Source organism: Cydia splendana, chromosome 12, assembly GCF_910591565.1.
Source record: "Cydia splendana chromosome 12, ilCydSple1.2, whole genome shotgun sequence".
NCBI classification, from domain to species: Eukaryota; Metazoa; Arthropoda; class Insecta; order Lepidoptera; family Tortricidae; genus Cydia; species Cydia splendana.
In genome coordinates, this window is record NC_085971.1 from 92,662 (window position 1) to 120,517 (window position 27,856).

The 27,856-nt window shown below is 36.8% G+C and overlaps 1 protein-coding gene across 1 annotated transcript in view; it reads left to right on the top strand.

Moving 5' to 3' along the window:
• Positions 1 to 27,856, top strand: part of LOC134795306 (GTP-binding protein Rhes) — a 106,648-nt gene that overhangs the window by 63,679 nt on the left and 15,113 nt on the right. The window contains exon 3 of the mRNA XM_063767122.1: positions 15,488 to 15,681. Coding sequence (XP_063623192.1) covers positions 15,488 to 15,681 — 194 coding nt within the window. The remainder of the gene's footprint in view (positions 1 to 15,487; positions 15,682 to 27,856) is intronic.

Genomic DNA, 27,856 nt, shown 5'->3' on the forward strand with positions numbered 1-27,856 from the left:
AACAGCAGTGCATGCTTTGCAAGGACCTGTGGTGTCCCGCGGGACTGCGCGGGACCAGCCTCCCGCTTGTGTTTGTCCCGCGGGACGTGCGCGGGGCCAGCCTCCACCGAACTTGTGTTTGCTTTAACTTGTGTCTTCTCATTAACGAGGATTACTTCGTTTAGGTATTTGCCAAAATCCGGCGAAGTTCATTCTAACGGTGCCGGAGATTGTCTTGGTTCTCAAGATTTTGGATATGATTAAATAATAATAATAATAATTCGCCCGCAGGGCAGCTTGTGGCGAGCTGTTGGGAAGTAACGACCCCACGGACCCGAGTGCTCCCGAGAGTAGGTCAGGGTCTCCGTCTCCGGCGTGTCTTCGTCGGTCGGAGTGGACCCCAAGGGGACCCGCAGGACTCTCAGCTCTGGCTTGCCTTAATTGGCCGTCCAGAGAGGAGTCGTTAGAGCTATATGCTCCAGGGGTGGAAGTGAAAGATGCATAAGACGCGAGTTGGCACAGTGGCTGCTAACAGCCACTGGGTAGAAAGCGGCGCACACCTCTCGACACCCCTGAGCCGCTCACACCGATGTTGCTCCTGGTCGTCTTCGCGACGGCAGTTTCAGGGGCCCATCTAGTGCGCGGCAAGTCACCACCTGCCTCGATAACTTGTGTGAACATTGTTATGGCAGGTGTCCGTACGTCTTTGTAATAACCCAGTCTCATAGTCCACCCAAACTTCAATCCATAGACCGGTATACTGTTCTCTTTTTCTACAATAGTCCCAATGCCTGCTGAGACCGGTTCATGGGTGTCTATTGTAGCACCTGTGAACGGGTTCCAGCAGGCGTTCTACATGACATAAAAACTCTCCAAGGGGCCTCTACGTGTTGGATCTGTGTCCCCACGCAAGCCTATCAAAAAGCCGGGATTATAGGCCCGTGATATCCAAGGAGATACAAATAATAATTCATTATTTTTATGCTTAATTTGCGTAGGTACTGATTTTTTGTTATTGATGTGCTATAAATTATTTGTAGGTACTGGTGTAATAGATAGAAATCCAAATAAGCCAAAATATAAGAAATTAAAATAATCGAAATTAAACTTTCGTGAGACATATTTTAAAATATTGAGAGCACAACGGTTACACTCGTATTTTAAGTCGCTATTGGTGACCAACCAGTCGCTATTCCAACCAATAGCGACTAAAACTACAAGTGAGTGTAACCGTTGTGATCTAAATATTATGAAATTAAAATAGTTTTTACAGTACATACCTATGGTCCTATTTTCCCGCACTAGTGCGTAAAATAGCACTTTTCGTGCGATGTCAAAAGTTTAAAGGACCATATATATGTAGGTACTGTAAAACGTTGTACGATACACGTGCGAATAGGTAATAATTCAAATTTCCTCTTTACCGCACTTGTATCGTAAATAACTATTTTAGAATCTCCAAAAAGCTAGCTAAGGTTAACCCAACACAAACTAATTAAGGAAAGTAATTATTTTACTACAATTAAAGTTAAAACAGGCGCTGCAACCTTATTAATGGCCGAGCTGTAATTCCATATGCCTGCGGATTCATGATAATTATTCGGACCTCTGCGTCTGCCAGACCATGACCTAACCCAAATAGAAAGTGTAAAAAGGTTACCTTTTATTAAACCTTAATGAACCTACCAAACCACTACTCTCCAAAATTCTACTTACCAAAATGAAACTTTATTTTGCTTACAAATATAAATATTCCTGAAATTGCATGTTGTTTGGAATGATGGTCAAATGGAAATAAAATATTTTTACAGTACATAATTATGGTGCTATTTTCCCGCACTAGTGCGTAAAGCGCGCTTTCCGTGCGTATGTCGAAAGTTTAATGGGCCAAATGTACTGTAAAACGTTGTACGATACACGTGCGAATAGGTAATTCGCATCTCGTGTCGATTTAAAACACTCCCTTCGGTCGTGTTTTAATTAATCGCCACTCGTTTCGAATTTCCTCTTTTCCGCACTTGTATCGTAAATAACTATTTCGACCACTTTTGAATATATTAATCCTTAAATTGTAGGTACTGTGGGTAGCTCTAACATCACAGTTATCTCACAATCTTCTATGCAGTGAATTGTCTCTCCAGCTAGAGTACCTGCTATGTATGTAGTCGGAGCTAAATTGATCCCCGGGGAATTATTATATGCAAACACGGAATATGGTCTTTAGGTAGAATTATCAGGCATCTGAAGACATCTCTGTATATATTACTTACCTATACTAACTGAAACACTCTTCATTGACCGTCGTTGGAGCCTAATGTCTTATGAATACGGGTCCCGAATAGTCGGTTTACAAATTACAAAGTGTTTCAAACATGTGAAGGACGATTCGGTAACAGTGTTGCGATAACGGGTATTTAACAGTATGTTTGGCTAGGCTAGCCACATCAAAGCGTGCCAAACTTAATTGGTGTTTAGGGTCAACGCACAGATCGCAAGGAAGTGTAGGTACGGTGCGGGTCAACACCGTTGAAATCGATAACAGGCAGCTGTTGTTGCACATTCTATTTAGCAAATGATATAGATAGCCTAGAGGCATTCAAATAGAAACTGATAGAAGGCGTTTTTGTGATAGGATAGATTATAACTTTTCTTTATCATCGTCATTTTAGCCTGTCATCGGCCACTGCTGTCGCATAAGCCTCTCTTCGTGTACGCCACTTATCCCGGTCCTGGGCTAGTCTCACCCAGAAGTTCGCGTGATCTTCCGAATGCCGTCCACCCAACGAGCTAACGGACGCTAGGTGTTTATTCTTTCACCCGAAAGCGGCCACCAACCCGCCGTTAACATTTTGGTCCACCTCCCATCACTCTGCCTGGCAACATTATGACTTAATATGAAACCAAATGTTTCTGCGTATCACCTTACACAAGCTATTTCAAAAGCTCGACAACCTACGTTACTATGTATTCCTCTATTTTCATATTACATTTGACTAAATCTCAACGTCGTCGCGCACTTCAATCGCTGTTGCCAAACACAGGTTGTTGCCAGTCTGAAGTATTTGTATTTAGTACCTATACCCTATACTGAACGTTGGTCCCCGGACGTAGGTTTCAAAACATATCCGTGTTTCAGGTGAAGTGTGTTTAGAGTCTCTAAGGAGTCCACAGCATCGGTTAAGACTAGGATTACCAGGTGTCCTAAATTTTATAAGACGTCTCATAATCAAATAATTTTGCGAGATATATAAATCATATTGCCTGATTAAATATCAAATGTGACATTTAACCAGCCAATATGATTTAAATGCTGTAATCAAAGTCGAAATAGGTAAAACCTAATATTAAATACCATTGTCATACAAACTCGAGTTAAAGAGAATATTTTGATGAAAATATACATCAAAGCCTGAAGATTTTGATATTATCTACCATACGGCGATGGGTTTTGGGTTTTATAAAAATATATGCGCTAATTCTTAATCAATTTTTCATAAAGTTAAAGTACGTAGTAGGTAGTCAGCAAGATATGTACTATACATTATATACAAGGTTTAATTAAATTTATTTCATTGAAAAAGTCAGTAAAAAGACAAATAAATAACTTATGAACTAAATACATCTATGAATTCTAAATTAAAACTAAAAACCCTAAATATATCTAAAATAAAACAAGGAATATAAGTAGTCAGCAGGTACTTATGTGGTATATACATATTTAAAATGTAATATAACATAAAATAACAAGAGATAGCTTAACATTAAAACAGAAACCTTAACTTTAGCTACGCACGTTGCAGCGCAAGGACGTTCCATACTTTACAAAAACTGCTCTGCGCGTAGCGCACTGCGTGAACTGCGTCGCCTACGTCTCAGCATATGCTTAGCCTAACCTATCTTCATATTTTATTATAAAGACTCAACTTTTTTGTTAAGTTATTAGAGAATACTTGACACTTTGGACGCAGAGTCCGATACGTTTGTTTCGAAGCTGACTGTACTTAGGTAATTGTTTAATCATTTTTCCAAATCAAAAGTTGTTATTTATAATTCACTGTTCCTTAATTCCAAATTCCAAAAATGATACATTAGCCACAGTTCTCTTTTTAACTTTAAAACGTGTCCTTTAAAATAGTAGAGCTATTATGGCGACCCTAGTCAGCCTAAGGTTGTTGCCGACTAATTTGTCTTGCAGGAACGTGGCCATTTCGAGCCTCGAGCGCTACAGGCTAATTGCCATCGCGCACCGACCGCTTAACCACCCACTATAACCTTGATCCCTTCGTACACTTACTTGTTATGGATACTGATGTCGAATTTAACTGGTTTGATTGATTTGTTAGGTAGGGGTTGGAACAGGTCTGTTTGTAATAGGCCGCTTAAGTTAATGATCTGGTTTGCACATAATGAAGTTTAAAGCGAAACAGACTTTGTGAGTTATTTACATCACAAGGTATAAGTACGATCATGTATGAAGATCCGCCAGCCGACTTGATGTGGATATGTTCATCTTGCGTTGGAAACCGCATAAGGTTCGCTCATGGTACGTTGCAGTGTTGGGTATTCAAGAATAAAATCATTATTTGAATAAGAATTCGTAGGAATAAAATCATCTCGATTTTATTCCCGTCAAAAATATTCAAATAATTTTGGTCGGGAATAATTCGTATGAGAAAAAATTGAATGAGAATAACTTATTCTTAATCAAATAAATATAATCATGATTTTTAATTGAAATAATATTCCACGAATAAAAATGTAGTTCGGGTACCGTATAGGTACTAATTAAGTATAGTTAGGTAGATGTAATAGTAGTTAGTCTCTTGTCTAATTTATACCTATTTTATGGAATAAAATCCTACAAATTGACTGTCGCATAACGCATAGTTTCAGTAACCGTATTATTTTTAATTTACTAACCAAATCATTAGGTTCTATTTAGCTGGTCTAGGGGCCTAGCCAAGATGCCAATTTTTGTTTTTAATTTAATAATCAAATCATCCAATCGCAAACATGCCAATCGCTTGTGCTCCAACAACGAAGCGTTTTCTGTCTCTATCACTCTTACATATTAGAGCGACAAAGATAGCGTTTCGTTGTCGTAGCGCAAACGTTTGGCATGTTGACTACGCTCCCAATGTGCCTAGCCAAGATGCCATTTTTTTGTTTTTATTTTAATAACCAAATCATTAGGTATAGCTGTTCTGGGGGCCTAGCCAACATGCCAATCGCTTGCGCTCCAACAACGAAGCGCTTTCTGTCTCTATCACTCTTACATATTAGTGCGATAGAGAGACAGAGATAGCGTTTCGTTTTCGTAGCGCGAGCGATTGGCATGTCGGCTATGCACCCAAGATGCCTAGCCAAGATGACAATTTTTATTTTTATATTAATAATCAAATAATCAGGTAAATTTAAACGTTCTGGGGGCCTAGTCAACATGCCAATCGCTTGCGCTCCAACAACGAAGCGCTTTCTGTCTATCACTCATACATATTAGTGCGATAGAGAGACAGAGATAGCGTTTAGTTGTCGTAGCGCAAACGATTGGCATATTGGCTACGAACCCAAGGTGCCTAGCCAAGATGACAATTTTTGTTTTTAATTTAATAACCAAATATTTAGATACAATTTAGCTGTTCTGGGGGCCTACCCATTATGCCAATCGTTCGCACTCCGACAACGTCGCGCACTAATATATACCTAAGATTGATAGAGACAGAAAGCGCTTCGTTGTTGGAGCGCAAGCGATTGGCATGTTGGCTAGGCTCCCAGAACAGCTAAATTTACCTAATTTGGTTATTAAATTAAAAACAAAATTGGCATGTTGGCTAGGCCCCCAGAACAGCTAAATTTACCTAATTTGGTTATTAAATTAAAAACAAAAATTGACATCTTGGTTAGGCACCTTGGGTGCGTAGCCAATATGCCAATCGTTTGCGCTACGAGAACGAAACGGTATCTCTGTCCCTCTATCGCACTAATATGTAAGAGTGATAGAGACAGAAAGTGCTTCGTTGTCGCAGCACAAGCGATTGGCATCTTGGCTAGGCCCCCAGAAAAGCTAAATTTACTTAATGATTTGGTTATGAAATTAAAAACAAAAATAGTCATCTTTGCTTAGCACCTTGGGTGCGTAGCCAACATGCCAATCGTTTGCGCTACGACAACGAAACGCTATCTCTGCCTCTCTATTGCACTAATATGTAAGAGTGATAGAGACAGAAAGTGCTTCGTTGTCGGAGCACAAGCGATTGGCATCTTGGCTAGGCCCCCAGAAAAGCTAAATTTACTTAATGATTTGGTTATGAAATTAAAAACAAAAATAGTCATCTTTGCTTAGCACCTTGGGTGCGTAGCCAACATGCTAATCGTTTGCGCTACGACAACGAAACGCTATCTCTGTCTCTCTATTGCACTAATATGTAAGAGTGATAGAGACAGAAAGTGCTTCGTTGTCGGAGCACAAGCGATTGGCATCTTGGCTAGGCCCCCAGAAACGCTAAATTTACTTAATGATTTGGTTATGAAATTAAAAACGAAATTGTCATCTTTGCTAAGCACTTTGGGTGCGTAGCCAACATGCCAATCGTTTGCGCTACGACAACGAAACCCTATCTCTGTCTCTCTATTGCACTAATATGTAAGAGTGATAGAGACAGAAAGCGCTAAAAACAGCTAAATTGTACCTAATAATTTGGTTATTAAATTAAAAAAAAAATTGGCATCTTAGCTAGGCACCCAATCGTTTGCGCTACGAGTGCTACGACAACGAAACGCTATCTGTCTCTGTATCGCACTAATATGTAAGAGTGATAGAGAGAGACTATGCGCAACTCTACGGAGAGTCAAAGTTTGGCATGTTGGCTAAGCACCCTGATCGGATGATAGAACTAGATAGCGTATAGTGGAACTCTTCAATGTGTACTATACCTAAACTAAAGTAACAAATATCAAATCAATCCGACTTTTAATTAGAAGGGTGAAAATCAACTTACAAAATATAACCAATTGTACTACAAAAAAAATAACCGCCGAAAAAAAACTAAAAGGAAATAAAAAAACGCGCACTAACACGAAACGAGTCGACCAACAAAAACAATAGCACACTGAAAAGAAAAAAATAATTATTTTGTCTTCAATAACGCAAGTGAATACCTATGAACTATGTATATACATACTTCTGAAATCAATCACACAAATCTGCGTATTTATATATTTACAATCTGTTATTTTTGGAGTCGGTGCCAGCCTCAAACAAACTTGAGCACCTTAGTGAAGCACCTGCACCGACTGTGTGATTGATTTCAGAAGTATGTATATACATAGTTCATAGGTATTCACTTGCGTTATTGAAGACAAAATAATTATTTTTTTCTTTTCAGTGTGCTATTGTTTTTGTTGGTCGACTCGTTTCGTGTTAGTGCCGGTTTTATTATTTCCTTTTAGTTTTTTTTCGGCGGTTATTTTTTTTGTTAAAAAGTTTTTATTTTATAATTTTCTGTGGCTATAATTTATACAAATTATTACGTGCTTAATTTTTGATTACTTTTAAAATAGCTACCTACCTTGCTTTAGCTATTAACTGTTATATTAATAATCCTACTTTAACTATTATGTTCTGTAATATAAATAAATTACCCCTATTTTCCCACCCTGAGGGTAGGATTTTTTTCCAATTTTTTATTATTATTACGACTACTCTGTAAAAGGTTATGCGTGGTCATACGTTACAATCGGTGAGTGAAAAAATCAATCATCCCCTATTTTCCTACCCTTAAGGTTGGATTTTTTTTTCCAAATTTATATGGGACCAACTTCGGGGTATACCCTTTCCAATAAAAAAATAATTACCAAAATCGAACACCTCTGTAAAAAGTTATGCGTGGTCATACATAAAAAAAAAAAATATACGCGTCGACTTGAGAACCTCCTCCGTGTTTTTTTTCGTCGATTGAAAATTAACTTAATTCTAAATAACATTTTTATTGAATAAAACCTTAGTTAGAATAGCCTCACTTCTAGAATAATTATTCTGTTTTTTATTCCGCATTTAAAATAAAAGTCACATTATTTATTCACCTTAATTTTATTCTAAAATAACTAGTGCAAGAATTATTCTAATTCAAATATTAGAGTTTAATGTAACATTTTTTGAAAGTAAACTCGGCTGAGTTCGTAATTCCCGGTGGGCAAAGTTGACCCCGGTTGGGTCCGAGCGGGCGGGGCGCCGCGGGACGTCAACAAATATTTGTCCGACATTTGCATCTCCTTCGGTTTCCTTTGCAACTCTACATCGATTTACAACTCCAATTTGCAGTATGAGACGCCCAGAGGCTCAATTCAATATTGTGTTTTGACAGCTTTAAATAAGTCATGTAGTTAAGTCAATTTATTTTACAAATTTATAAAAGCAAAATAACAAAAAAATAAGTCCTATAAAACTATGCTTAAAGTTATTAAATTGATTTTGTTTTTTTTTTACTTTTTTTTAAGTTAAAACTTCTACTTTTTATTTGAGGCTATATGTTTAATTATTCGATTCGTAAATGTAATTTCTATAAAAGTTGTTTTATTGTCTTTATTAAAGGTTCCAGTGAATAGTAATTAATATCGTTAGCTATTTGGGTTCGGTTCGGATTAACTAGTCGATGTATCGATATTAAACGATACGCGAACGTTAAGGGCGAAAAGCTATAATTAGATTTTATCAGAGACCTTTTCATTAGAGGTGTTCTTAACAGAACACAGACTACTATATTAGATTCTTCAAAAAGATTTAATGGGGTCTCTATTCACCAAGGAGGAGTTTTGGCCGAAGGGTGTCGCGGGTTCAAACCCCGGCTCGTACCAATGAGTTTTTCGGAACTTGTGTACGAAATATCATTTGAATTTACCAGTCGCTTTTCGGTGAAGGAAAACATCGTGAGGAAACCGGACTAATCCCAATAAGGCCTAGTTTCCCCTTTGGGTTGGAAGGTCAGATGGCAGTCGCTTTCGTAAAAACTAGTGCCTACGTCAAATCATGGGATTAGTTGTCAAGCGGACCCCAGGCTCTCATGAGCCGTGGCGAAATGCCGGGATAACGCGAGGAAGAAGAGGTGTCAAGTTTCGGCGGTTCCGCGGCCGGCTCCCTGACACTGCGGGGTTGCGTAATACATCGCAGCCATAATGTGATATGTAGTGTTTAGTTTTTTAAAGTTTAGTTATAAAATATATTTTTATATAATATGTATGCTAGTTTTAAGGTATTTATGTATGGGCCATTAGTTGCCTGAAATAAAGATTTTCATTCATTCATTCTATTGTTTCCCAAATAGTTTTAAGTCATAATGTATTGATTGTCCGAATTTTCGTTAGTCATAATTGGGTTTTCTCAGAAACGCGTAACTTTTCAGGATTGCCATAAAACAAACCTAACCTAACCTAACCTATCTATAGAATAACCTTACGAAAATCCTGAAAAGTTAACGGTTTCAGTTTTATGACTAACGATAATATGACAAACAATACATTATGACTTAAATCTTTATGGGAAACAAAGGGACCCCGATTTAATGATTAAAAAAAATGCCAATCAAAACTGAAATAAAATTAAAAAATTATCATGTGAATTTTCGTTGCATTTGTCATCCCGATACATTTTTATTTTCGATCGGCGTTATTTAATCGATGTATAATTGTCATCTCGGCTAGGTCCCCATTGTCATCTTGGCTAGGTCCCCAGGAGTTTGAAGCGTGGTATTACAGTTGCTTATCAGTCTTATCACTAGGGGGGCTGTATGTTTGTTTAGCGCTAACGTAGCATAGAAAAAAAGTACCTATCCTCATCAGCAACTAAATCACGTTATGGAATGGATTATATATAAATATTTTCAGTTTTATAATAAAAACTGCTAAGTTTCGAATTTAATAATGGTTGCCGTCTCTAGTTTCGTTGACGACAACAAATCGCCTCAGTCTCAAGTTTGCCAGTTTTGCCACTCTGGCTATGCAAAACTATGAATCCGACCACGGAGCGGTTTTAAATGAAGCAGTCTAGAACTCTAGACAAGAGAGTCCCGCATTATCAGAGTTACATAATATGTTCACAATAGATGAAAAGAGTAACCCTGCATCATGCAGACAATTAGCAATATAATGGTCTAAGATTATCGCTAATTTATGGAAAGAAGGTTTTTATCTAGTTAACTTTACGTTATAGGAATTCTAAAAACCTGTTTAAAAGACAAAGTTGAGTCTTAAAAGTGAGTGTTTAACCAATCATGTACAAGTACATTGAAAAAGACCGTAATGTCGGGTACCTTTTTAGGGCTCCGTACCTCAAAAAGAAAAAACGGAACCCATATATAGGATCACTTTGTTGTCCGTCCGTCCGTCCGTTTCTCCGTCCGTCTGTCTGTCAAGACCCTTTATCTCGGGAACGCGTGGAGGTCCCGAGTTATAATTAAAACCATATACTTAGGTCTATGGTCCCTTGAAGCTGTGCAAAAATCAATTTTACTAGTTAACCTAAAAAAAATATACGGTAGTTTATGCCGAAAAAAAATGTATATTTCGACACTCTCAGGGCAATCAAAATGTAATGTAGAGCTATGAAAGGTAAGTAATAAGTATTGTCTTACACTACAAGTACAGAAAAATATTTGAAATCTTTAAATTTGTAAAAAGTAAAAAATGATTCGTTTAATATGTACAGAATCCTCGGTGGGAGAGTCCGACTCGCCCTTCTCCGGTTTTTTAAATGGTATTTCTATATTTATCACCAATTAGTGCAAAACGGATAAATATGACTTTGCTATGTTGGTAATGAAGCAGGGCTTATGTTCGAACGACGGCAGGCCTCGTAAGCCTCGGCTTACTGCATCTGACGTCATAGCAACAATGTGGCAACAACCACAGCGGTACTCTGAAAATGTTTACACTTACACACTATACGCGCATAGTTGATACATCCACGAGGAAGCGGCGATTGGCGGTTCAACTTGCTATCAGTAAGTACATTCAAAGAATTAAATTTCCGACCCATTTCGTACCTTGTCACAGTGACAATCAACATGAAAGTCGCTAGAGACCTCTTACTATTATTGTCACAGTGACAATCAACATGAAAGTCGCTAGAGACCTCTTACTATTATTGTCACTGTGACAATAAAGTACAAAATGGGTAGGAAATTAAATTCTTTGACTGTACGAAAAGAGAATGCTAACTTCAAAATTTCGCTGACATTACACGATTCATTTGTTGTATTGTTCGTGACTTCAACTCTCGTGCCCATATAACCATCTAACCACCAGAGCATTTCATTATAGCATTGATAATTGTGAATATTCGTATATGGGGCTAGTGAATTTCGTAAACTTGTTGATTTATCTTAATCTGTCTCGAATCGCGATTAATTCTCGGGATCAGTTGAACTTTTGGTTCACCTAATGGAATCGAATTCGAGTGGTTCTTTGATGAATGATTAAATGATAGTATGGGTTCTAATTTTCTATTTCGGGAATAATATATTAACTAAAATATGTACTCCAACAAACTTTCTCATAGACAATTGGCTTTCAAAAAGATTGTACTCAATTAAATATTTTAGAAATTAAATTACAATTTTACAATTAAATGTTGTAGGCACTTACGAAAAGCAGCACTTTGTTTTTTATCCATCTCATTAAAATACAAAAAAAAATACACATTAATCCAACGGTACATGTACATAGTAAAACACATTATGCCCATATAAACACACATTGTACATAAACATTCAGCCGGTGCTAAAATTTCGGCGGATCCTAAACAAATACTTAAGCAAATCCAACACAAGTGCCCTTACCATGAGTTTACCGTGGCCAATTCGCTAAAGACTGCATAAACCACTTGCGTCTCACTCGTGTAGCGTTGGTAAGGCAAGGCTTGCGAAATATCATTTGATATTTGCCACGTTTGCCGGTCGCTTTTCAATGGAGGAAAACGATGAATCCAGACTAATCCCAATAAGGCCTAGTTCTTTCCTCTTTTGGTTACTGCGAGTGAGTAGACAGTCGTAAGAGTTTTGCCTCAGGGGGTCTAGAAGTGAATGACTACCTCGCAAAATGGCTACCTATGCTGCAGAAAAACTTGTCAAAGCCAATTGTCTATGAGGAAAACCCTACAATGTATAAATGTCTAAGTAGAAATATGTAATGCAGAAAGTAATGTCGAAGGAGGCCCACTAAGTTCGAGGCCGCGGACTGGACGCACGCCGCCGCTGTCGTCCGAATACCTACCTACCTAGTATTAAGATTTCTTTATTCACTAGTAGTTCGCCCCGAACTGAGAACTCGTGGTTTGCCAAAAATTATAATATATAGAGCGGTTGACTTTGTTGCACCTACTTACTCGTATAGTTCGACATAAAATAGTAGGTAATAATTTTCAAGAAAAAAAAACCGACTTCTATGGGGGCCGGTGAAAGATTATTGTACTTAGATGGTGCACTATGTAAAACCACCCACTTTTCTATTTAATAGGTAGCATTTCGTTTCTGTAAGGGTCGCAGTTTTAGCCTCACGAACCCACTTCTCTGATAGCAGTTCGGTTCTGTGAGGATTGCAGTTCGAACCTAACCAAAACCACTTTTCTCGTAGTATTTCATTTCTGTAAAGGCTCGCAGTTCTAACCTAACTTAACCCACTCTTTTTCGGTTCTGTTAAGGGTCGCAGTGTTAGCCTCACGAACCCACTTCTCTGATAGCAGTTCGGTTCTGTGAGGATTGCAGTTCGAACCTAACCAAAACCACCTATCTCGTAGCATTTCATTTCTGTAAGGCTCGCAGTTCAAACCTAACCTAACCCACTTAACGGCGCGTGCGGTGCGGTGTACGGGGGTTTGAGCGGGAGGGGCTAGTAAGTTTGGCATCATCTTTATACCTACATTTTATGGTAGGTAACCATAGTGGTTTATTTAGCTTAGGTACGAGTATCAGTGGTTTTCCGGGTCAAGGTCTGAGTCCGGGTCCAGTTTCGGGTCCAGGACCAGGTCCAGGTCGAGGTCCAGGTCTAGGCCCAGGTCCAAGTCCAGGTCCAAGTCCGGGTCCACGTCCGGGTTCAGGTCCAGATAAGAGCCCGGATCCGGGTCAGGTCTGGCTCCAGGGCCAGCTCCGTCAAAATCGAAATCGCCACACGTGTAGTCATTGAACAGTTCTGTTCTGATCATCATCAGCAGTTCCACTTCATCAAATACGACTGTTTTTAATGTAAATTCTTGATTTTCTGATGAAAATACACAAGTCTCTATACGCATGCCTTTCAGATTGAGGAGTTCCCTCGATTCCCCATGGATACCATCATCAGACCTCGAGCTTGACAAAAATGTGGCTTAAAAACTTAACTTGCTTAACAAACATAACGAAGAGGACAAATCGCCAAACGTGAACTATGCGTCGTTGAAGAGTTCCGTTCTGATCCTCATCAGCAGTTCCACTTCATCAAATGCGACAGTTTTTAATGAAAATGCTTGATTTTCTGATGAAAATACAAAAATCTCTATACGCATGCGTTTAAGATTTGAGGAGTTCCCTCGATTCCTCATGGATCCCATCATCAGAACTGGGTTTTAACAAAAACGGGACCAATCAGTACACAACATACAATCAAAAAAATAATTTTCAAAATCGGTCCAGTAATGACGGAGATATGGAGAAACAAATATAAAAAAAAATCACAATCGAATCTCCTCCTTTTGAGATTTGGAAGTCGGTTAATAAATGAGGGCGCCACTTTCTACGTAGCTGTCACATTTTTGACGTAAAATGCTTAGGTACACATGACAACAATTTATAGTCTGTCAAGCCATTTCCGTCAGTAGAAAAAAGCGGCTAAAAATGTAGGATTTCCCATAGAAATTTTAGAGTTCCATTTTATTTAATTTCTACTATTTTATGTCCCACTATTGGCAGCAATGGATCAAACATCGCGTGGATATATTACAAGGTCTGTGGAGCCCTTAACTGATACTGTACCTGTGGTAAGCCGAAATATTTCCTGTCAAATGTCAAATACCTATATTATGTTTATTTTTATCTCGCTAATTATTTCAAAATGGTAAATTTAAAAACGATATTATAAAAGTGCAAGCCGAGCACTTTCATTTGATACCAAACTCGACCATACTTTCTTGCAAAAAGATGACCAGAATAGCAAGACCCCTCACAAATAGCTTTGTAGCCTTCTAAGCTCTTCTAGCTCAATAACGCCTTGATCGAGCCTGCTCATAATTTAATGACTAAAATATAATGCCCTCAACTACACGTTTACCCAATTTAATATAAATTAGAACAGATTTATTTAAGTTCTTGAGTATCAAACTATCCTCTGATAGTTCAGCTTAAAAACATCGAAATGCCGGGACGTGCCCCTAGCCAGCCGCGTGTCCCAAGTCGAATGTAAGAACTTCGTTCGCTTCGCTCGCTCGTTCGATTAAATAAATATAAATGTTGTATAAAAACTTATAAACTAAAATTATACTAAATTAATAAAAATACAACCCTAAACTACAATAAAAAATCGCCCCTCGGCAAGGTGCCGTAGACGCTGGATTAAGATTAAATCGTAAAATGACTGTCGCACTCTGACTTCTGGATCCGCCTCGGGAAACTCATGGTAAGGGAACTTTTGTTGACGGAACACCTTAATTCGACGAAATGTTTAATTGCCCGCTAATGTTTGGGTCCCGACTTTTGGAGAAATCTCGGTCGCACCGGGACTCTACATTAATATGAAAAGGATGTTTATATTGCTTCTTTTGAAGTCATATTAAAAAGTAGGCGATTAATTTTAGGGAAATTACAGATCTTTTAGATTTTCTTATGTAGTTTCATGCAAATGAGTATCCTTACCTACCTACCTACATATGTAGATATAACTTAAGATTCATAACATTTGAAATGTAAGAGTCAGACGAACAACATACAATCATATCTCATTTTAAAAAGAACTTGCTAAAACTATGGCTAGTATTAGTATTCGGTACTAGAAATTGTAATACAAAGAAAATAGAGCGAGTAAACGTTTTACAAACAAAACTTCCAACATTCTCCATTTGTGAGCAATTTTTATAAGCATAAACATTATGCGTATCTACATTTATTGCCATATCTTATTTTATTCTATTTTAGTTAAGTTTGAGTTGAACAATTTCTTTTATAAATCTTTCAATAAGTCAAAACTATATATATTCTTTACATAAATGGTTTTTTATATTACACATTCTAACATAATAAGCAATAAATACACACATTAAAATTAACATATAACTAGGAAAGTTCACACACAACCATAACTTAAAACCAGCAATAACTTAAATTTATCTAAATAACATCTTATTCTAACAGACTTCCGCGAGCTGTACCGGGCGCAAAGGTGCCCATCACACTTGCCGTGTTACCACGCTGCATAGCGATGGCCAACCTTTGCACCAGGTACGACCCCGCGCGATATCTTTCAATTTCTCATTCAACTCGCTCTTTCCCAGATCAGCTCGCGTGGGCAAGACGTCGCTGGTGGCGCGCTTCCTCGGCACCAAGTTCGAGGACAGCTACACGCCCACCATCGAGGACTTCCACCGCAAGCTGTACCGGATCAGGGGAGAGGTGTACCAGTTGGACCTACTGGACACTTCGGGCAACCACCCCTTCCCGGCCATGAGGAGGCTCTCCTTCTTAACAGGTACGCATTCTGAACTATAACGTCTATAACTTACGCATGCTGCTAAGTTGAACTTAAAAAGGTCCCTTAGAGTTTAGGTTTTTCTTATTAATAGGTAGGAATTCTCCATTAGGTCACTACGCCATCTCCAATCATTTACGTAGGTATTCCAACTTGACTGGCTCGAATTTACCGCAAATAGTTTTGGAACTTCGTAAAAAAACATAAATATTTCTATGCCGATAGCCTAAAAAAATGAGAATCACTGGTGTAACTAAATATAGCGTAAGACTAACTCGACGCTTTTCCTTAGGACTTATGAGATGCTGAATGACGGGGCACTTGGAAAAAACAAGAGAGTCCGTTGCTCTTAGCGATATGAGTCTTAAATCCAATACAATGCTCCTAATTAACTGACAATATATCATGTTCGCAACCCAATAGCCCGCTGTCGACCGTTATCAAGTCAGGCAAAACAAGAAGTGGCGAGTTTATCGTAAAGTGATACTAATTAATGGTTATGGCGGGTAGGTAGGTCGCGGGGCTGCTCATTTGTCTTATTTATTGTCTGTTTTAGTCTATAGCGATATTTGTTTATAAAGTATTTTTATTTGTTATTATTTATTATTTTATTAGGTACTAACACTCGCACTATCAACACTAACTAACATGTATAAGTTATATATACTCGTAGGAATAACTACCTACATTCAATAAATTAACATGAAATTGGTAGGTTCCAATTAGCGTCCTAGTATTTTTGTCCTTAGGTTTTTATTTTTAAGTCGTAGTAATAAATTTAAATGTTAGTACGTACCGTTTGACTTGGTGCAGAGCATGTAGGCATGTTAAAGCATAATTTTCATGGTACCGCATAATCATATCGTTTTTTAAAATATATTATTTATAATAAAAATTTCATCGGTTGAAACATAAACCGAATCTCAGATGAGATATAGGTAGGTTATTTCAGAATAGATTGAATATTCTATTACATTAAAACCTATTCTGGCACTACCTATAAGTAGTCAGATTTTTCAGAACTTTCAACAAATAAATATAAACCATTGTGAGCTGTTTCTTTTTCCCTGTGTTGCCCGGTCTAGTTACGGAAATTGGTGTATTTTGTATTGAACTTCTATAAGCTTAAACCTGCTTTTATTGCTTTCAAGTGTAGAATCCGCAGCCTTTTGGCATCGCTGCCCGCTCCAGCAGCAGTCCTAAGGGACTCGACGAGTGCTGCGGGAAATAACGTGGAAACATTTTGGATATGAAACATTATATTTAACATGTATACTGCTGAGACTATCATTATCTTACAAAAGTTGAAAACGTAATTTTTAATTTGATATAGGTACTTATTATATATCAACAGCATTTTGATGAAAATTCTGACGAGGTTAAGGTTAAATATTGAGAGGTATGTTTTAGAGTCAGACCAAGAATAGTCTGCAGCGGATTTGATAGCCCTCGCAGTGCAAGTGTTATTTTAAACGTCAAACTTCTATGAAATTATAACGTTTAAATGACACTTGCACTGCGTGGGCTATCAAATCCGCTGCAGACTTTTTATGGACCGACTCTAGCTAGGCTTTAGAAATCATAAAATTTTGTTAAATCTGTAATTTTACTTTATTTTTTGCAATGAATTATGCAAAACTGTGCAAAAGAACATTGCGGTAATTTCTTTAACAGTAATAAATTAACAGTAAATATATAGGTACCTATCAAACTTTTAGGTCAAAAACATGATGGTGTATCTGATGAGGCGGCAGCTGGGTTCAGGCGGAGTATGTCACTTTCTTAGGACGTCACATTCTGAGGACGTCACATTCTGAGTTCGTCACTTTCTGAGTACGTCACTTTATGAGAACGCCACTTTCTGAGGACGTCACTTTCTGAGTTCGTCACTTTCTGAGTATGTCACTTTCTGAGAACGCCACTTTCTGAGTACGTCACTTTCTGAGGACGTCACTTTCTGAGTTCGTCACTTTCTGAGTACGTCACTTTCTGAGAACGCCACTTTCTGAGTACGTCACTTTCTGAGGACGTCACTTTCTGAGAAAGCCACTTTCTGAGGACGTCACTTTCTGAGTACGTCACGTTTTTTAGCATAGGTACGATTTAACAGTATAATATACCTGCACGAAAAATGTATACTGCCAGGAACCAGATAAGCTGTTCGACAATACGGTCGTTTTTATATCCTACATACCAATACCAATCTCTGTTTGCCTTACGCCTGACTGGTAGAGAATTCCATTGGGCAGAGCAGAACGTCATATGTTTCGTGTAATAAAGTGAAAATAGAGAAATAAATAATAAAAAAACAATCTAATTATGTTTAAATCAGATTATTTAATTCAGAATACTTAGAAACTACAAGCACCAAAACATTTCGCCACAGATTGGAGGTTAGGCCGGCAACAGCTTTGATTCAATACACATAAATGTTTCTCACAGTAGGAACCATGATTTTATCATTCGCCGCTGTGATTAGCTGGTGAAGGTATCACGGCAAGCTCGCTGACACCAGTAGAAGGACATTCCCACATATTTACATTTAAACGGACTGCCGCTCCTTTCGTGACAACATATTCTTCAGCATACCGCGTCTTCTGTCATGTCTCCATGAACTCAAACGTCTTTTTTTCTGATGATAGTATAAAATTTGGTGTAACACTCCCCCCCCCCCTCTCCTCAACTAACCCTAACTTACCCCTACTTAGCTAGACCTAGACTTGCCTAAAATACTAAAATTCCAATAAGAAAATCTAAAAAACTAAAAACCTTTAAAATACTGTGAACCGTAATTACCTTTACTAGTTAATATAAAATAATGCAAATAACCTGAATAAATTCTAATTAATAAGTTAATATCTTGAATTGGATCAGTAGATTGGCCAAATGATCGTTTAGTGTTTATGTAGGACCCTTCGTCGTAACCGTTAATAGTAACCGAAATCCTTTTCGCATAATAGGAAAGAGTTATGAATAATACGCCTATAAATCCTAATAAAGTTAAATAATTATTAAACCGTGAATTATGTCAGAGTAATAAGAAATATCATTGCAAGTTATAGTAATGTTTGACTTAATCAGATTAAGTCTATAATAAGATGTAATCAATAAGTCAATAGTAAATATGTCAAAATCAAATAAGTCTGTAGAATGTCATAGTTAAATTGTCAGTAAAGTATGTCATAGTCAAATTGTCAGTAAAGTATGTCAAAGTAAGTAAAGTCTGTCAAATGTCATAGTCAGTTGGTCAAAGTACAACTACTAATAAATGTCACAATATTTTGTTTTTGGGGTATAGATATCGCCCCGCCTCCGCGATACCCGTGATCATCATCCAGTTGCAGGTCAGAATCCCCGCCCCAGTTCTGAAGGAACTATATTGTGGTCCAGAAGGGACATCTTTTAATAATGACAGGCCTATTCCATCATTTGACCATGTCATTATTTTGTGACATTTTTCGTCGACAATGAGAGGACATTCAAAGGGACAATTTAACATAACAAAATACTGGTAGTAGAGCAGCTGTATTTGATCCACTCAAATTCTCCAGAATACTGTAATTTTGTAGTATACGTATTTTAATATTCAATGAAATGATATTATCCAAACTTTAATTGTAGTCATTTTGAATCACACTTTCGGACCAAAATAATCTACGATCGTGCATCTGCCTTGATCTGAGCCCGGATAAATCACTCATTGAAATAAGGTTTTATGATAATATATGACCTTATATTTTTAAAGGTCAAGTGTTAAAATCACAGATAATCTGTAGAAAACAGAATGTAATCGTCATACAAACTGCTAAGGGACAGGCAAAACAAATATTTGTTTGTAAGCAAATTGATTCTACAATACTACATTATATTGTGGTTATTTACTTTAGTTTTTCCCACAATATATTTCTACCAGTAGCGTTGCAAAGGCCAAAATATATACAGTCATGTCATAAGTCAATATGTCAAGTTTGTCAATAAGTCATAAATAAATATATGTAATAAAATCCTAACAATCCCTAACCCCACACTACATCCTAGCTACCGCTATTTTGAATTTAACCAATAAACCCATAATTAAGAACAACAAATGCAATAAAAATAGCCATATATGTATTGAAAGGAACCTAGCTACCTACTGTAAATATCTAATGGCTTTGATATATTAAAATTATAAATCTAAATCAATCCTACAAAAGCCCTAGACCTGATAAATAAAAACCCTAACCTAACAGCTAATCTATCCAACTATTCTACCGATATATTTGAAAACTAGCATCCCGGGATACACATTTAATTTACTCGCGTAATTACTCGATGTGCAATGAGTAATTTCTATGCTATAGCTAACTAAGACGAGTAGAGACACCTCGCTTTAGACCTAAAAATCCTATTTCTCCGTGTGCTAGCCCTACTTCCACACAGTGGATTGGGACAGCAGAAGTAAGGCCGGAAAGGGGTAATATAAAAGTGAATATATAAGTATATAGATACGGGATAATTGGACTAGAATCTGGCTTCTTTAAGAAGTCTAAATGACAACCCAAATCTTCCAGATCCTAGGGGGTGACCCTGTCTTAATAAATGCAGGAACTGCCAGGTCCCCACCTGGGTTTTATCAAAAACACCGCAAGTTAGTAATTTGGACTATAGTTGACACCGTTAGGTTACCTGCACAACTTACTAACCCCCCAACACTATGTTGGATCGGAACTAGTTCTCTCTAACCCATAAGTATGAACGAAACAACTCACTAAACTAAATTAAAATTAATATATAGAGTATTCCAACCAAGTTCATTTCAGTGCTTAATATCACTAAAATAAACCAGGCCAAACACTACACATATTAAACACAATTAAAACACAAACTAATTAATTTTCACTGGAAACAACTCAAGATTTTACAATCTTTAAGACTCTATTGACTTATAACTTAGACTTCACTTAGTATATTATAACACACTAGCGCTTGTCTAAGCACAAATCAATAAATAATTAAAATTCACTAAAAATTACAAAACCACTATGAACAATACTAACTTTACAATATTAATAAGTCTATTGATTTATAATTTAAACTTTACTAGTACAATATTAAATACTAGCACTTGTCTGAACCACAAATCAATAAACAACACAAAAAGAATTAAACCCACTAAAATTAACACAATTTAAATGTACTTCTCTAAAATTATTCAAGTAAAACCCCACAACAAATTATACTACATTATGCTCCAATCCAAACTCTACCAGCATCATGAGAAACTAGCAAAGTCCAGGTCAGGACACAATATAGGTAACCTAGATAGACCTAGCTAGAGAACCGACGTCCGACGGTTTGCGGAAGGCAACGAAGAATGATCTCGTAAGGGACTCTATTGATCCCTACCTTAGATCCCGTCATCCCTGCTATTTCCCACTTCCTTGTACGTCATTGGTTTCCCAATAACCAATACTGAATTTCATAATTTCGTACAATCTTTTCACTAATTACACCTTATTCCCTAATTAAAATAAGGTCGAATTTGACCTACTTTAGGGTGTGGTTTAAACTATTTCTTTACGCCTATGGGATTGACACTACAGTTTTTATTCTAACCACCGTTTGTTTTTCTATATGAGCACATATTGTAGAACTCCGCCCCTTTCTAAATTCTTTATAATATGGTTCAATTTTGCATAGAATATTTTAACCAAAACAAACATTATTCATTCAATTTTACGATGACGTGTGAAATACGAGTCTACGCACTTGAAACATAAGAAACCAAACTGATTTTTAACAGATTTTTAAACTATAAAGCTTTATGACATTGAAATAAAGTTCAAATCATTTTATGAATAAGTATCTTAATATATTGGTTTACTATAAATAACTAGGCTCTCCAAATTTTGTTTCTAGGATTTCAGACGATATGGCCTACTTGAGATATGAGAAGTATTCAATAACCGTGAGACACAATTTTGGAATTTAACCGTCTTAAAAATAGAACAATACTATGTTCACATATAATGTTAACATGGAAAGGAGCCTCTGACATGTTACAATATCTGCGTATAAAATCAGCTCTTGCAGTTTGTTTCAGACAATATTTCTTCTCGTGTCACCTGTGGAGAATAGGCGTCAAAGGATTTTTTCTTTGCGTTGTCGAATTTCATAGTTCTCATGTTCTGCATATAATAATGTAATTTATTTGTTTGTTTTCTTCCTATATAGGTTAATATTTGGTTGATGACTATATTGCGATTTGAGTTTTTGTCATAATCTACATAAAATATAATCAGAATTTGAAAGCAGAACGTCACACCGTCATAACACCGTCATTTACAATGTCATTTACTACTTCTGGCTGAAATTATATAGAGTGGTAATAATAGACACATATTTTTTTTGTAGGTAAGTATATTATATTGTATACAGGGTGTTTGGTACATCGTTTGCTAAATTAAAACGGCTTATTATTAACCGGGCAACTAAAATATTAAACAGGAACTTTCATTGGGCATATAATAATATAATTTTGACGACCGGTCTGGCCTAGTGGGTAGTGAGCCTGCCTATGAAGCCGATGGTCCCGGATTCGAATCCTGGTAAGGGCATTTATTTGTATGATGATACAGATATTTGTTGCTGAGTCATGGTTGTTTTCTCTATGTATTTAAGTATTTATATATTATATATATCGTTGTCTGAGTACCCACAACACAAGCCTTCTTGAGCTTACCGTGGGGCTTAGTCAATTTGTGTAAGAATGTCCCTATAATATTTATTATTTATTATTTATTTGGCTGTGCATTAATATTTTAGCGCCAAAAAAATATTAGCCTCAAATATAAGCATCATATTATTAAAAAAACTGGCAGCAAAATCTAGCCACCCAAAAAAATTATAGGGAACTTAAAGTGATAGGTTGGCGACTAAAATAATAAATTGGCAACTAATATTGTAAAGCGATCATAAAATTTAGTTGTCATCTAGTTGTTCACACCTAAGTAATCAACTATAGTCATAACTGAGCATGTCGTTTCAGCGAAGTAGTACTTTAACAAGAAAGCAGTTAAATTTAATGAATATTGGTCACTTTTTACACAAAACACCTCAAATTAATTTACCAATACGTAATGGTCACTATACAGTATAGTTGAAATCTCTTATCATTAAACGCCTAATGGCCATTATACCATTAGATCTTTAAATTTTTAATTACTAATTTCAATAGTGACCACTGTGTTCTACTAGAGTCAACAGATAGGTGCGACGACGAGCAAAGCAAGGAGGAGCGTGTTAGGTTGACCGTGTAATGACCAAACAAAATATTTAAAAAAAACTTCATTTGTGAATTAATAGATTAGATAGCCGTTTTCTTTTTAAAATGTGTTTCATAAATGGTCTGCAATATAATAATTCAGTTGCCAAATAAATACTTGGTACCTGCCTAAACATAATCAAAAGCTGTAACGGCATTAAAATACAACTCATATTGATTTATTTAAAGGTTCCGTTTTTGTTGCCAAATAATTAATTTTAGTACCCATTTCAATTTTTACAAACTAGGTACCCAAATTCGATTAATTAGTTGACCGGTTAAATACGTGCCAATTAAAACGGCAGATAGGCTGAGTCATTTGCTATCTTCCCAGGCCTAGAAATTTTTAATTTTGCGCACGTTTTTTTTTCAGCACTATGCCAGTTTTTCGTATATTACAAATTTTTACTTGCGCAGTAGTAAAAAAAACCATGGCTAATTTCTAGGCATGAGTAGATAACAAATGACTCAACCTATCTGCCGTTTTAATTTGCCAAACGATGTACCAAACACCCTGTATTTATAGTTAGTGATTTTTATTTTATTTCTAGTTTTAATTAAAATTTACTTTATTATAAAAAAATAAATTAAAACAATAATTTTAAATTTAATTTGTAAATATACAGTACCGTAAAACGGGGTCAACAGAAATCGCGGGGTGAATAGAGAAATTTTGAACTTTTTCTTTCAAGTTGTTATATTTAAAAACGTGCATCTCTAAAATTAGATTTTTCTGGAATGCGTATATAGTAGACTATTTATTCTCTACATTGATACCAAAAGAACTTAATCAAACTGCCTAAAAGTTAGATTTTTTTGACTCTAAAGTAAGGTCTCGCCGAGGTAAGAAATGAAGCCTGTCTGAACTTTGTTCTAGCGGTAAATGTTTTGACATTAACTAAGTAAAAGTTAGTTAACCTGGTAATATAGTATTTGTAGTACCTAAATAATAAATAATTTCACAAATGTTCTCTATAATTAAGCATTTTTTTTGCAAAAAACGAATAACAAGCAATTTTACGTGAGAACGGGGTCAGTGGATACGCATATGGGGTGAATAGTTACGCCATAGGGGGTGATTAGATACAAAAAACCTTGGGGGTTAAAAGACACGAAAAAATAATTTTGCGTCAAATAGCTGTTTAACAGATATATATACCATTTGCCAATAGAGTTTCAACATAATAATGACCAAATTCGATGCCTATGACAACTAAAACTTAATATTTCTATTCACCCCTTTCTTGTGTCTATCGACCCCGTTTTAAGGATATGGAGAAAATTGGTAGTTTTCTTTGATTTTCTCTGAGTTGGGTAGGTAAAAAAATATTTTACGAATGCAAAATTGAACAACTAACCAAGACTCAAAAAATGATATCAAAATTTTTACTTTTATTATTTGGATTATTGGCGTCTTTGTCTTGAAGTTGAAAATCGTGTCTTTTCACCCCGTTTTACGGTACTTGAAAGTCACATATTTTAATATGAATTTAAATATTTACCTACTAGTTATGGTGGTATTAACTACTCTATACAGGGTGGTACAAACCTCGATGTCCAAAATTTCTTTTTTAGTTTCTTCACTACTTGGGCTATCAGATTACTTATTTGGGAACTTTCCACCTCGATTCCTTTGACCGGCGACTCTGTCAAATTATGACTGTTGTCACTTTTTTTTACCTTTAAAAAAACGTTTCTAAAATAACCAAAAGTCCTTGAACTCGCTTTTTTTTTATTAGGTAAAATCTAAACTTGACCTGCTTGAACGTAAAACTTTGACTTTTTAACCGACTTCAATTTCATAGAAGGAGGAGGTTCTGTATTCGGTTGTGGCTATGTTTTTTTTTATGTCTTTTTTTTCCAACTCGCAGCCAAGTGAGGATGCTGATTTTTTTTAGCAACTGCGTCGTTTGTAAAGGATTATGTTAAAAAAAAAAAATCAAAAAAGTTCAATAGTTTCTTTAAATAAATTAATCGGTTCACCCCGGAATTTCTTAACAAACGTTAAAAGTTAAAAAATTCATAACTCGAAAACTACGAAAAATCGGCTAACATACATAGGGTATATTCTAATAGCCAGCTAATAGCCCACGGATAGGGGAGCAGAATAGGGGATATTACTGCAATGTTCTGCCGCCAGAGTGCAGTACTCTAGTAAATTCATAGACTAACTTATACATACTCTGTGCCTTAAACTGTTTTTTGACAAGTTTTCACAGACAATAAAATATGACATTGATGCATCAAGGCGGTTTGTTAACAAGGGCCTACCGGTAAACGCGAATATCGAAATTTAGTTATCTGCCTCTTTATCGCTCAAATATGCAAGAGTGATAGAGAGGCAGAAACCGAACTTTCGATTGTCGTGTTTCACGGTAGGTCATGTGATTGACGTAGTGACGCATGATGTGTCATTGATGTTTGTTTACTGTATGTGCTAGTTGTGCCACCTACTCAAAGCTTTGCCTAATATTCCCTATTGAGGAACCTAAAAAAATTTTTGGACATCGTGGTTTAGACCACCCTGTTTAGTTTGAGTGTTGGATTGCAACTAAATCAGTACGACGCTGTCATTTTCTATTACGCGATTACGTCCGATTTTACCCGAAAAACGAAGTTCATTCTGAGTGTTAACGGACTGTAAGTATAGTTGGTCAAACCAATTTGTCATTAAATAAGAACAATAAAAACTACACTCATCCTTTTCTTTTGGGTGCTAGTACTAGTGTAAGACAAGGATAGTATGTTTATCTCTGTCTATGTTTGAAATGAGACAGTCCTTTGACAAACTATATAACCTTTTTGTAGTTTCGCATTTGAAATAGAAAAAAAATCAGCGATGTCAAATCGGTGACATGATAGATTTTTATTGTCAGGCTAAAAGTACAATGTAATATTAATTTAAAAATTCATCGTGTAACCTATATAGGAAAAAAGAAACAAATAAATTACATTAAATATATGCAGAACATGAGAACTATGAGAGTATGGATTACTCCATACGCAGAAGTGATTGATGGCTGAACATATTCTGAAATTCTCGGCAACGCTATGAAGAAAAAATCCTTTGACGCCTATTCTCCACAGGTGACGCGAGAAGAAATATTGTCTGAAACAAAACTGCAAGAGCTGATTTTATACGCAGATATCCAAAATTTACACTATCGTCAGAAAAAAAGACGTGTGAGTTTATGGAGACATGACAGAAGACGCGGTATGCCGAAGAATATGTTGTCACGAAAGGAGCGGCAGTCCGTTTAAATGTAAATACGTGGGAATGTCCTTCTACTGGTGTCAGCGAGCTTGCCGTGATACCTTCACCAGCTAATCACAGCGGCGAATGATAAAATCATGGTTGCTACTGTGCGAAACATTTATGTGTATTGAATCGAAGCTGTTGCCGGCCTAACTCCAATCTGTGGCTAACATGTTTTGGTGCTTGTAGTTTCTAAGTATTCTGAATTAAATAATCTGATTTAAACATAATTAGATTGTTTTTTTATTATTTATTTCTTTATTTTCACTTTATTGCACGAAACATAGGACGTTTTGCCAAATGGAATTCTCTAGGCGTAAGGCAAACAGAGATTGGTATTGGTATGTAGGATATAAAAGCGACCGTATGTCGAACAGCTTATCTGGTTGCTGGCAGTATACATTTTTCGTGCAGGTATATTATACTGTTAAATCGTACCTATGCTAAAAAACGTGACGTACTCAGAAAGTGACGTACTCAGAAAGTGGCGTTCTCAGAAAGTGACGTACTCAGAAAGTGACGAACTCAGAAAGTGACGTCGTCAGAAAGTGACGTACTCAGAAAGTGGCGTTCTCAGAAAGTGACGTACTCAGAAAGTGACGAACTCAGAAAGTGACGTCCTCAGAAAGTGGCGTTCTCATAAAGTGACGTACTCAGAAAGTGACGAACTCAGAATTTGACGTCCTCAGAATGTGACGTCCTAAGAAAGTGACATACTCCGCCTAAACCGGCAGCTGCGGTGGTGTGGGCACGTGTCTCGGATGTCAGAAGACAGAGTGGCGAAGCGTATCTTCTTTTCAGAACTCCAGAATAGTAAGCGTAAAAGCGGTGGCCAGTACTTACGATATAAGGATGTTCTGAAGAGATGCAAACTAGAGCCCTCTGACTGGGAGCGGAAGGCAGCGCAGCGGCCCGAATGGCGGCGCCTCATTCGTGATCGAGTTAGCGTTTTTAAGGCTGAACGCCGCAGTGAGCTCGACAAAAAACGAGATGAGCTTAAGGCTCTGCCGCCAGCCTCAATTTCCTACAATTATATAGGTGGTGTGCTGACGTGCCCGAAATGCGCTCGAGCAAGAAGATAGGGTATGTGAGCCACTTAAGGGCGCACCAGAGAGTGGATCAGCTACACTCTAATAACACGAGTAAAAATTGCCTACTCCAGAGCACACAGTCGCTGTGGCCGAAATCGGTCAGGAGAGCATCATCATCATCAGGTCAAAAACAAGAATATAATTTAAAATAAAGCAAGTTATAGCAAATTCAGCTTTAATACTATTGTGTGAATTCGAATGAAAAAGAAAAATACAGAGTAGTAAATGCTTTGGCCCTTTTACGAATTTTGTATTTTTATCGGAGCGTATAGCTGTGCGGCACGTGTGCGGCATGGACTCCTAAGTGGCTTTGCCTAATTTAAGTTTCTTAAACCCAGCTTTCCTCGATGGTCTCCTAATGCCGAACTTCTCTGGCTTTCATAACAAATTCACGAAATGTCCAATTATTATGATAAACTTTATAACCAAAGTGACGCGAACCGCCGACAAGTCGGATCAAATTAATAGGCTTTAGGGATATCGTTTGGCTTACTTGCAGAGTTTCGCATAATAAAGGGAATA